The sequence below is a fragment of the Carassius carassius genome, chromosome 28 (genome assembly GCF_963082965.1).
Source record: "Carassius carassius chromosome 28, fCarCar2.1, whole genome shotgun sequence".
Classification (NCBI taxonomy): domain Eukaryota; kingdom Metazoa; phylum Chordata; class Actinopteri; order Cypriniformes; family Cyprinidae; genus Carassius; species Carassius carassius.
Genome location: NC_081782.1, coordinates 14,267,619 through 14,280,447, shown reverse-complemented (window position 1 = coordinate 14,280,447; position 12,829 = coordinate 14,267,619). Strand labels below are relative to the sequence as shown.

General features: G+C 35.2%; 1 protein-coding gene across 1 annotated transcript in view; it reads right to left on the bottom strand.

The window, feature by feature from the left end:
* The window catches only part of sorl1 (sortilin-related receptor, L(DLR class) A repeats containing), a 65,246-nt gene that overhangs the window by 24,137 nt on the left and 28,280 nt on the right, over nt 1-12,829 (bottom strand). Inside the window, exons 7-10 of the mRNA XM_059514485.1 lie at nt 4,747-4,848; nt 4,466-4,635; nt 1,859-2,051; nt 853-970 (exon numbers count right to left, since the gene is read on the bottom strand). Of these exons, the coding sequence (XP_059370468.1) occupies nt 853-970; nt 1,859-2,051; nt 4,466-4,635; nt 4,747-4,848 (583 nt within the window). The remainder of the gene's footprint in view (nt 1-852; nt 971-1,858; nt 2,052-4,465; nt 4,636-4,746; nt 4,849-12,829) is intronic.

The window sequence follows — 12,829 nt, the reverse complement described above, 5'->3', positions numbered from 1 at the left end:
ATCTGACCATATCATATTTATAGTGTAGGTGCTAATGATTCAGGCTACTCAAAATTCAGACCACAATAGAGACAAAACAGCAGGAAATTAGCTCGAAGAAGAACAAACCCAGCAAAGGGCAAGAAACACTGTTTTCCTGTTAGATGCTTCAGTCTCGCCGCTGTGACAAGAAGTCCAGACAAGGATACTGTGTCACCTCCTTCGACACCCAGAATCATCCTTTTTTCGACGCCATGTGTTATACTGCAGCATCACCGCAGGTGGTTTTGTCATTAATTAATTTGAGTGCTAATGAACTTCATTTACATTCATCTCCTTAAGAGAGATATGATGTACTTAACACGATTTTTTGCAATATGAACAATGTAGAGGTGACGCCGATGAGTTTGAGGGTGTGTTTGTATGTGATAATTAGCCAGTGGGTGAAGTACAAATAATTAGCACATCTGTGCCGGAGCGATAGCACCCGAATTGGCCAGACATTTTCACAAGCCTCCTGTGCCTCTCGTCTTCATGCATGCACATTATCTAATAATCATTTAATTAAAGGCCTGGCTGCGGCTGGCAGAGATAGGGAGAGGGATATGAGAGGGAGGAAGTGCCTTCCAAACCACGCAAAGAGAGCAAAATCAATGTTTTCCACCAAGCGTGAAATCAAGAAGTCGGGCTCATGCACTTGCTCCCTATCATTACAGTGTGCACTGTGTTCTCTGAAAGGACCTACAGACACTTGGTTAACAGGAACAAAGCAACATAAACAGGAAGGAACAGAACAAGCTGCAAAAGTGTTTGTACTTCCTCTCTCACGCACATACAGTTTGAGAAGAGCATAGAGCAGGTTATGTGGCCCACCTGTTGCCATGATGAGGCCAGGTGCAGACTCTTTAGAAAGAATAGGGATCCTGCGCAGCTGAATATTCAGCAGCTGACTCCATCTCTGGGCCAAGTGCAGGGAACAGCCATTGTCCAGCTGAGAAACAAAGAGATAGAGATAGTAACTCTGTAATAAGATAAAAATAGCACAAACAGTTCACTGGAAAAGCATTAAAAAAAACCTACTTCCTCCTACGATCAACAACTTCAATTCGCAAACACAAAACCACAGCTTCATGAACACATGCTTTGCATCACGAATACACATAATAGAAATAATAAGCAGAATATAGTGGTATCATACCAGTTATATACTGATATTAAAGTTTTTATGTAATTTATAAATGCTATTCAAAGTAATATTTAGCAATTCTCAAAATGAATATCCACTCTTCATACTGTACATTATAATGTTTTGATGCCAAAATAAGTTGTAGCAAACATAATACATATTAAATATAATACAAACAATACATTACATTTTTAGAATTATTTAAAGTGATTTTAGTTGACATGATTTTTTAAATTGATTTAAAACTTTTTAATTTGACAAATATATGTAATAAATTAAATAAATATATAACATGAATGTTTTAGACAAAACAATATAACATTTTATCTAACATTTATCAGTTATTGCCCATACATTTTCTCAGTACTTAAGGTACTCAGTACTCTAGTACTCAGAAATGCCAGCAATGATCATTCATAAATATCATATTTCGTTACAGTGGCATTTTGGGTAGTAGTGTGTGGTCTGAACAGTTAAAGGGGGGTAGAAATTTATGCCAAAAAGCATATAGTGCATTTCAGGGGAAGAAAATTCACTCAACGCTGCATAGAAGGTGTGCTTAAAAACTCCTGAATGGTAATTCAACTAAATGGACCAAAATCATGCTTTCAAATTTTGGATTATTATTAAATTGACAGGACATTTTAAAATAAAAACACTTTACCCCAGTATTTGGACCAACATCCCTAATACCTTGCAGTCTATGGTTCCTCCCAGGCTGTCGGCCGAAGGTGGCTGCAGAAGCTCCCAGGTTCCTCCTTTATCAAATGTGATGACTGACCGCATGTTGTCCTCAGTGACCGATCCATTGATCAGAGTGGCCACAAACACACCCCTCAACCCCTCGACCCGGTGGAGATCGGCAAACGGCTCGTTGGCGAAATACCTTTCAAACACACAAAAACACAATTGTGTTTACATGCGCCATTCATATCTGCCAAGAGAAGGGCTCTATGAAAATGCCAATGGCACGCGAGCCAAGCGCATCACATCTGCATTCCGCACTGCAGTAATTGCGTCTCTGCTCTCTGGCGGCCGTGCTGAGCTCAGTGGTTTGGCGGTGGGTGAGATCCCACTCTGCCGCAGAGAAAACAATAGCATGTCCTTGGGAAGCTGTGTAGAAATGACAGATTGCTTTTCTACTGACAGTGTGAGCTGAGGGACCAGTGGGCGAAGACATAGTTCTTGCATTATAGAGACGAGACCTCACTAACCTGATTATGGGTTGAGGCGTGCAGAGCAAAAACGGATTTACAACACTGATGAGGGGCCGTCACTAAACCAAGAGGGGTTCAAGTAAAGGTAACAAGACCAAAAGCTGTGTAAGACTGAGGCTTAATGTGAATTACTGAAGTGGGACATGTTCCTGGCTCAACATGGTTGTTGGCCCTGAGACAAAATTTCTATCTACATTTTTGGGTTGGGGCTTCAACCAAAATTTATTTCAACCTATGATTTCCTTTGGATTTTAGGGATTATGGTTAGTGTGAAGTTGAGAAAAAGATGTTATGGTTAGTGCAGGTCAATGGTTCTTGTTTTTTAGGGTGAAAAGTAGAAAGTATGTTGAAGGTTTCTACTGAAAACTGCTAAGAAATGCGTTTATTTGTTTATCAAATTATTTATTTATGCATTTTCAGATTTACACTAATGTTCAAAGGTTTAGAGGAGAGTAAGATTTTTTTTTTCAAAGATTTAAAATATTTCTCATCAGCAAGAATGCATTAAATTGATTAAAAGTTAAAAGTAAAACACATTTGTTTCAGAAATTTGGGATTCAGAAAAATGCTGTTCTTTTGAACTTAATATTCATTAAAGAACCCCCCAAAAATTTTTTATTATGGTTTCCCCCAAAATATATGCTGTACAACTGTCTTTGACATTGATAATTAAATTAAAGTAGTGTCTATTTACACTAAGTGCAAATAGCCGCCTTGTTGGCAGAGGCTATTTACACTAACTCCGCCCACCAACGTGTGATTCAGCTAGTGAACATTAAAAAAGACAATCAACAGCCCAACAGCTCCAGTGGCGCAGGGGGTCAAATGTGTCATAGTCATTTTGACGCGATCGACCTGGGTTCGAATCCACCTTTTGACAAACTTTTTTCCTCCCTTTTCAAATTTCAAATCACATCAAAAAAAGCATTTATTTTAAATGAAAATAAAAAAGTAGAAAAAGTATCAGGTAGGGCTTTATTGTCCCCAAAAGGTGGCATCCATTTAATAATTAAAATTAAAATGTATTATTAATTTATGTTCATGAGCACCAAATCATCATATCAAAATGGATTTGACATGGAAGACTAGAATAATAATGTTTAAAATTCGGCTCTGCCATCTCTCAAATAAATTACATTTTAAATTATATTCAAATAGAAAACAGTATTTTTTTTTATTTGTAATAATATTATTCCACAGTAATATTATTAGTTATTTTTGCTGAGTAGAAGAGACTTCTTCCAAAAATTACCAACCCCAAATTTTAAACGGTTCTGTATAGTTTTATGATAAAATAAATTTCTTTAAAACTTTTCAAAAATATGTTGCATGTGAATATTCTGTATATCTTTTGTAAAGACAGAAAACTACCAATAAAAAGACAAAAAGGCAATACAAAATCATTCACCCAAAAATTAAAATTAGCCCATAAATTACTCACCTTGAAGTCAGCCTAGGTGTATATGACTTTCTTCTTTTACACAAATCCAGTCAGAGTTATTTAAAAAAATTGTCTTTGATCTTTCAAGCTGTTTGATGCCACTCAGCGGGTGGTGCACTGCATCGGTTCATGAGAAGTTCAATAAAAAGCGCATCTATTTCAAACTGCTTCGTTTACAACAGTGAGCGCAAGCTAGATTAAAGTGATTATGACGATAAGGTAGTCAGGACATTGTTAAAATAGTACATGAATACTTTTTGTGCGCAAAGAAAACTAAAATAATGACTTTATTCAACAATATTCTCTTCTGTGTCAGTCTCCACTGCCCATTCACCATGACTTGGTAGTTCCAATGTTGTCTGTCCAGGGTCAGAAAGCTCTTGGATTTCATCAAAAATATCTTAAGTTGAAAATGAACAAAGGTCTTACGGGTTAGGAACGACATGAGGTTGAGTAATTATTGACAGAATTTTCACTTTTGGGTGAACTATCCCTTTAATAGGAATGTTGTTCCAGGACCAAAAAACATGTCCTACTTTGGTAAATCACTTTTATGGTCACGCCATCTGTTTATGTACTGTTCGGCAGCAGGAAGGTGTCTCTCTCTCTCTCACACACACATACTGTGATGTTTAACTGTACCTGATAAGTGTGTTGCTCCCAGAGCCATCAGGGCTGTAGAACAGAACATTCTCTAGGGACAGCGAGAAGGCTAGGCCCTGTGTGTCCGAGATGTACAGGTGTGTAACGTTATTATTGTGGTTCACACATACGAACACCTGGTCCTCCGAAGCATCTGCTATGTAGTACTCCTGCAGAGAGAGGACAGTAGGGAATTGCATGAGACAGGTAAACAACATGAAGCTTTAAAAGTCATGACCATAAATACATTTCTGAGACTAAACGAAGCTGATGGCACTCACCGTGATGGGGTGGCGGGTGTTAAACTGAGCTGCTCTCATTGGCTGTCGGTTATAGGAAACCCACAGCTGGACAGACTGAGACTCGTGACTCCCAAACAACGTCTGTGGAAACACATTCACAATAATTAGCTGAACTTAAACAAATAGATCAAACTGGATATCACAAATTAGTGAAGTGCGGCCTATTATGGTGACTCATACTCGGAATTTGTGCTCTGCATTTAACCCTTCCACTGCATTTAACCCATATATATATATATATATATATATATATATATATATATAAAGGAAACAATAACTACTAAAAATGACACAAAAGAAAAAAAAATGTATTCAAAATATTAAGAAAAGCTATAGCTTGAAATCAATGATATAATAACACTGATTGGAGATTAATCAACAGTCTTCTTATGACTAATAATGAAACAGATTATTTTAATATTTATATCTAAAAACTATTTTTAATTATTGTTTTATTTCAGCTTTGACAGTAATAACTTTATTATCAACAGACTACAACAAAAACAGTATGTATTTCAATTATTATTATTAATAATAAAATTCTTAAAATAATAATAATTTATAATAATTTGTATAATAATAATAATATATTATTATGATCATTATACATAAATGTATATACTTAGTAATAATACAAAGAAGAAGAAGAAGAAGAAAATGTTATGTGTCAAATAATTTATAATTGTTATTTATGGCATTATATTTACAAAAATATGTTTTAGCATATAAATGTTCACATATTTAAAGTTTTTTTTTTTTAATGAATATTTAAAATTTGGAATAACAATAATAATAAAAAAGAATAAACTGAAGTCAATACCCAAATAATAAAATAATTTAATGTACATATGTGAACATGTTGTTCAGCTGAATAAAAAAAGTGTGAACATCATTTTTTTTTTATAAATGGTTAAACAGATTTATCAGTCTATATTTAGTTAAGATGAGAGTAACATCACACAAGGTGGTTTGTTTTAGCACGTCCTTCAGATGGGACATTAAACCAAGGTCCTGGCTCTCTGTATAATAATTAAAACTAAACATCACAGAGTTTTATAAGGTACACAAGATTTGATAAGGTAATCTGATACCTTCAGTTACCATAAACCATGGCATAATACCACTATAAATGGGGTCTGAATAGCAGACAATATCAGCATTGGCAGATATGCCCAGCCAGCACTGTTTTCACTAGGGTCCTGTTACCTGTAACCGCTTAATAAGGACTACTGGGGATTTGGAAAAGGAAAAAACAGTATGTCTTATTTGTTCTTCTAATGCCGCATTTCCACCGGATCATTTGTACCAGGAACTTTTTTTCCCAGGAACTTTTTTCCCCCCAAACCTGTTGCTTTCTGCGTTTCCACCACGGTGTGAAGTACCGGGAAGATTAGGCTAATAGACTGGTGACGTAGGTCTGCGCGCGTTTCTCAATACAAAGTACGCTGATTTTGGACGTGCGTCCTTGGTAGTTCAGACTTTGCGCGTTCGACTCGGGAGTGTGATGTCCGCGACGACGCAAATCCAGTAATTCTGCAAACAGCAGCGTACTTGATAACTTCAGTCAGCTGACCATGGCTACTGCAATTTTCCTCTCTGTATATTTACAATAAAACAAAATAGGATATCAAATACCATTGCCTCCTTTCGTTTTCATTTAAACATAATGAATATGAGCTGCAGAAATATACTTCGTTCAGGGATATGTGTAAATATATACAGCCATTACAATGAAACGAAATATTATATAAATTTGCCTTTTTTATTTTCATTTGAACATATAGATAAACTGAATACAGACCAAAGATAACCTGTCAGATTTACCCAAAACGAATTATATTTTATGTTTAACCACTAAAGAGACATCAGAGCCAGCGGCACATATCAGAAGGTCTAGCCAAACCACAGATTTGAGTTTTAAACAACTCCATTCTCGCCTGAAATACTTTTAAAATTACATTTCATGACACAATAACAGATATATTTTGAAAATGATCCGAATAAATGGTGGTTAAACTCAACCAATGCTGCGTGAACTCAACCAATCAGGATGTTTAACGCCCAAGTCCCGCCCCCAAAAGTTCCGGAACTTTTAAAAAGTACTACATCGCCAGCAGGGACTTTCTGAGGGGCATTTTTTTACCCGGAACTTTATTTAGTTCCTGGTTCCTGCGGTGGAAACACACCAAGTACCAGGCCAAAGTCCCTAGTTCCTGGGTAAAGTTCCTACGGTGGAAATGGGGCATAAAACTGCTGTTTTTTTAAAGATAAAAGGGAAGGAAAGCTGATGTGGGCGGTCATAATCTAGTCACTGTCCCAGCAACCTAGATGTGCCTCTGTCTAGAGTCTTTTCACTACTTCTTCCTACTTCCTACTTCCCTACTAAGTCTCTCCTTCACTTTCTCCCCTCAGGAAATCAAAGCTTCAATCAAATTCTGAAGTTCAACTGGTTCAATCAGTCTCTCCTTTGTACGACAAACTGTCACTGTAATCAAGCTGTGGGTGAGTTAGTTACTCAACATCAGCTTCACAAATCATGTAAATTAAAACTCTCACTATAATAAACAGATTACATACGACCAAACTAAAGATCTGTGTCTGATATATGTGTTCGATATTCACTACATAAATACTTTTATGTATTGATTTTTATTAACAGATGTGTAAACAAGCAAACAAATTTGCCTTAAAAATATATATATATTTTTGCTGCCTGTCTAAAAGCCAAAGATGCCATTAGAGGTGAAAAGGCAAAGAAACAGATTCTCTACATTAATCAGGTTTATTGCTGTTTCCTAGATCAAACTGCAAAGTCAAAAAGGGCTGCAAGATTGGAGTGGTAACAGGCAAAATACTAATAAACACAGCCAGCAAAAGGGATTTATTGGGTCAGTGTAAGAACAACAGGAAGACAGCCTGTCAGATTACAGTATATTTATAAGCATAATCATCCTGAATAACAAATTTAACCACTTCCTTGTTCAAAGGCACAAAGGCTTAGTGTTTTCTTTCTCAGCTCTCCGCACTGCCTCGTTTTTAGTCACACCATTCATGCTATTGATTTATCTTGTTGTTAACGGTTGTCTCCAGGAACAGACTGCAGTGTTGTGGAAGCAGCCAAAACACAATCTGGCTTTAGAGAGCAAAGACCAGGGAGACCTCTCGAAACAGATGCTGTTGCCGGGAGATCTTAAGAGAGCAAAGTGTGCGATAACAACAATCAAATCACAAAGCTGCAACAACCAGATCCAGATGCCAATGTTTAGATATGGTACCATAATATCAGAATAATATGTTCTTGTGTAACCAATACATCATTGCATGCAATTACTGGACAAGGTTATTAAAAATGATGGAAAACATTATAAAGTATTCAGTATATTATATTCAAATATTAAATAATAAAAGTTATTTGTAGTATACTTGCATATGACAATACAGTACAGTTTACTTTATAATGTAATATATAAAAATATATAATTTATATAAAAAAATAAATAAATAAATAAAACAAAAGTTAAACTCAATCCAATTAAGTTTTTTCAGAGCAGAGTGAAAAATGACTGGAATTATTTATTTTCTATTTGCCTTTAAAAATTATAATAAATTTTTTTATTTCTGGAAATCAATAGTTTAAACCCATGGTATTTAAAAAAAAAAAAACACTGTATAAGTTTCTCTCTTATGTAGAACAATTATTATATTGACTATTGAAGTCAACAGGGATAGCTAATAAATAATAATAGTACTAATAATATTATAATTATAATAACATTATATTATTTATATTTTTTAATATTTACATTTAAAGCTGTGTGCTGCTTTTTTTGAATATTTAAATTTATCAAGCTGCAATCTCAAAGTCTGAAAGGTGCCTTTCAGGGAGGTGCAGAGCTGCCACAGAGGTGGATGCAGTGTTTCTGTGATTGAGTCGTTACTGAATCCTGTCAGGTGGTCAGAATTTTTCTCCCAGGGTTCCATTTGCAACCGACACACAGATCCAACCTTCAATTTTAAACGTCACAGTATCATTAAGCATTTATAGGCAGTTAGCCACAAACAGCCCCTCTGAGCAAACTGTCATCTCTCATTCTGCTGCCATAGTATCCAAATGTCCCTGACTACAAACTTGACAGCAAAAAGAAGCCTTCTATTCACATGCCAACATGAATGGAATCATTTCTGGCACAGCCGGCCTAATGAATATCTGGCTTTGGAGTCACTTTGCCGTCTTTTTGGAGGAGGCATTTATCTCTGGAACAACAGCCGTACTGTGCTGGCAGTCTCTCCCATCGCTTAGTCTGGAAGACAGATCAGACTTTCAAGCATGAGTGAGAATGTGTAGATGCAGCGTGATGAAGGAACACAGTGTGAAAAGTTCTGCATTGCTGAGATGGTCTGTTCAAAATGAGGACCCTTTCCCAACAGTAAAGACTACTGAATCTAGGAAAAATACAATTATATTTCTCTTTAATATAAAGAGACATAAAGGTTCTTTAAAGGGGTTATATGATGCGATCTCCATTTTCCTTTCTTTTTGGAGTGTCACAAGCTCTTGGTGCATAAAGAAGATCTGTAAAGTTGCAAAGACTAAAGTCTCAAATCCAAAGAGATATTCTTTATAAAAGTTAAGAGTCAACCACGCCCTGATAAAATGCCCCGTTTAAATACCCACCCCACGTGTCTATGTAGTCTATGTGTTCCAAAAGAGGACACAACTAGAAATCAGTGGTTGAGTTTTATTTACAACACTGAAATAAATAATGTTCAATAATTGTTAAATATTAAACAATAATGTACATTATATAGAAAATAATGTTTTTTTTTAACTGCATAAACACATTGCATTATACCAAATACACAAAATAATGTTATTTTTAGCAACATCATATGACTCCTTTAACCAGTCTGTGAACAGACTCACAAACTTTAGGTTTTGATGGTTAGCAAAGCTCAGTTAACCTGAGTTAAATTTGAAGGAATTGTTCAGCCAAAAATGTAAAAATCTGCTAAAAATGTACTCATCCTTCAGACCATCCAAGATGTGGGGCCCTATTTTAACGCATGGTCTGAAGCGCACGATGCAGGTGCACTCAGGGTGTGTCCAAATCCACTTTTGTTAGTTTAGTTTTGCGTGCCTGACTTATGGTCTAAAAGGGTTGTCCCTATTCTTTTAATGGGTGTGTTTTGGGCATAACGTGCAATAAACCATTCAGAGTCTCATCTCTCATTGCTTTTAAGAGCCAATTGCACTCGCGTTATGGCTGATTCGCTATTTACACTGTAGAATTTTTAAGCTCAAAGACTGAACGTGTCTCCAGAGAGAAAACAGAGCTGCTCGTGCACTAGCTAATAGGTAAGCTAATTCTGATGTATGCACTGATTATTTTTATATTTATGTAGCCTATACAATTATAATCTTTTAAATTTTTAATATTTGGCATGTTTGTGTGCTGGTGCTGCGTATATGCACGTTTTGGACCCATCTATAGGTGCATATTACTAACGCACTCTTTAAATAACAAAAAATTACTGTGCCTTTGAATTTAGACCAGGTTTTAGTTGGTCAATATATCAGTTGCGTCAAAATAGAAACGCTCCAAAAATGCACCTAAACACACCACGTTTTCAGGCCAGCACGCCCCTGGCCTCATAAATAAGCGGAAATGCATTTGCTATTTATACAACATGGCCAAAGGATGTGAAAATAATAATTGTGTTGGGCTGAAATACTTGCATCGTGCCTGGTGCCGCATTGATCAAGTGTATGATAGGGCCCGTAGAGTTTGTTTCTTCACCGAAACAGAAATTTAGCCTTACATCACTTGCTCAACAATGGATCTTCTAAAGTAATAATAATAATAATAATAATAGTTTGATTAATAATAGTTAATTTCATCATCGGAACAGATTTCGAATGGGTGCCGTCAGAATGAGAGTCCAAACAACGGATAAAAACACCACAACAATCCACAAGTAATCTACACGACTCCAGTCCATCAATTCTAGTCTTGTCAATCAAAAAGTTGCACGTTTGTAAGAAACAAATCCATCAAAGCATTTCAGACTCATATTGGAAGTAATGATTTAAAGTTAAAATGTCTTCATTATGGATCTGTTTCTTAGAAACACAGCTTTTTGCTTCACAAGATGTTAACTAATGGACTGGAGCTGTGGGGTTTATTTTTTGATAATTGTGATGTTTTTATCAGTTTGTACTCTCATTCTGACGGCACCCATTCAAAATCTGTTCCGTTGAAGAAACAAACTCACATCTCAAATTGCCTGACAGTAAATTAACATCAAAATTTCTTTTTTGGTGAACTATTCCTTTAATCCATCCTGTAATGCAGTATAATAGACCTCATTTTAAGCAGTCAAATGACTAATTAATTGAACCCATTGAAACCGTAATCAACTTAACATATGATTTAGGATTTTATGGTAACCTGTATTTAAAGATCTACATTTACAAGAGTTTTCTTGTAATAAAAGGTATTTTACATAAATGTATGAATCTGAGACCGCTTAAGTGCCTTTTGACATACTATAACCATGCAATTCTCTCTGTCCTTCTGTAAATATCTTCCTTCATCAAAGTTCAGATTACATCCTGAAACCAGGTTATCACTAAAGCAGCTTGAAAGGCTACAGAGAGGTGAGAACGTGAGAAGAGAAAAGGCTTAATTATTACTAAGAATCTCTATGACATTATGGATAAATCCCTGAGATGAGAGGACCTTGGTTTCCACAGCTTTAATTAGTCTTAGAAGCTTCTCACTGCCAAAGGCTCTTGTGATATTCATTATGGTAATCCTATTAGCCAGGCTGCAGATAGAGGGACTTGACACAATGAGAGCAAAAGAGTGAGTCAGAGAGAGACACAGTGACTGAAAGAAAAAAGGGTGACAGACTACAATGTCGTCCGACTGGTAAGAGACTTTGTAAATGTTCCAAAACCGGCAGCATCCTAACTAAACTGAATCACAAGCAGCCAAATCACAAAGTATACAGAAACCCAACTCATAAAGGTTTAGTGTCGAGTTCTGTGTCAGCACTTTGCTAAGCTAACACAATATAATAAGAACAAATATATATACAATATACAAACTATATTAATCTTTATCAACACTTATCAGTATTTAATTATTAATTACCATATTCATAGACAACATTTCTCTCGCTTCATCCACCATTTTGGGATATTTTTTACTATGCTTGCTGCAAAACATTCTGGTCTTCTCTATAAAGGACTTGCAAAAAAGTTATTTTAGAATTATTTACATGCTATAATATAGTAGGCTATTTATTAATATATTTAATCAGATTTGAGTTTTTATGTTTAGTTTAGGGGTGGGTAATATGACCAAAATCACAATATGATTTTATTTCACAGTAATGATATAGTTATATAGTTAGTTTTGCTTTAAAGGTCTTAAATGATATCAAAATGTTATGATACCATAGACATTTCATAATTCTTGTTAACAATGTCAGTATCACAAAAAACATATACTAGCCTAAATAATAAAAAAACAAGCTCATTAAAAACAAGTAAACAGTCAGCGAAATAAGAGTTAAACTAATTGCAACCAATAGAACAAAAAACTACAGTAGAACAAATAATGAATATAAAATAAATATAAAGTAATCAAATGGATAATAACACTATATTCTTAACTGTGTAAATTAATTATGAAGTATCTCTCTTATTAAAATTACAAAAGTGATTTAGTCAAAAACAGTGAGAGATTTTCTCTCTTTTGTTGTTTGATTAACACGTATGACAAACAGCAGGAATATTAGACTGCTGTCACTTTAAGAGCTGCCCTTATCCAATGTATTGTTACACATGTGCTTTCTTAGCTGTTTGCTTTCACTTAAGACTTAAATTTCTGCGTTTACAAGGATACTTGCAAAGATGGGAATTTTGACAAATACAAGCATGTGTAGTTAACCATTCAAAGCCTATAACACTGCAAAAAAAACAAAAAAACTTTGATGTAACTGATTACTTCGATTTCCCTGTTAATCCATTAATTTATTTTGTCAGTTTCAGTAA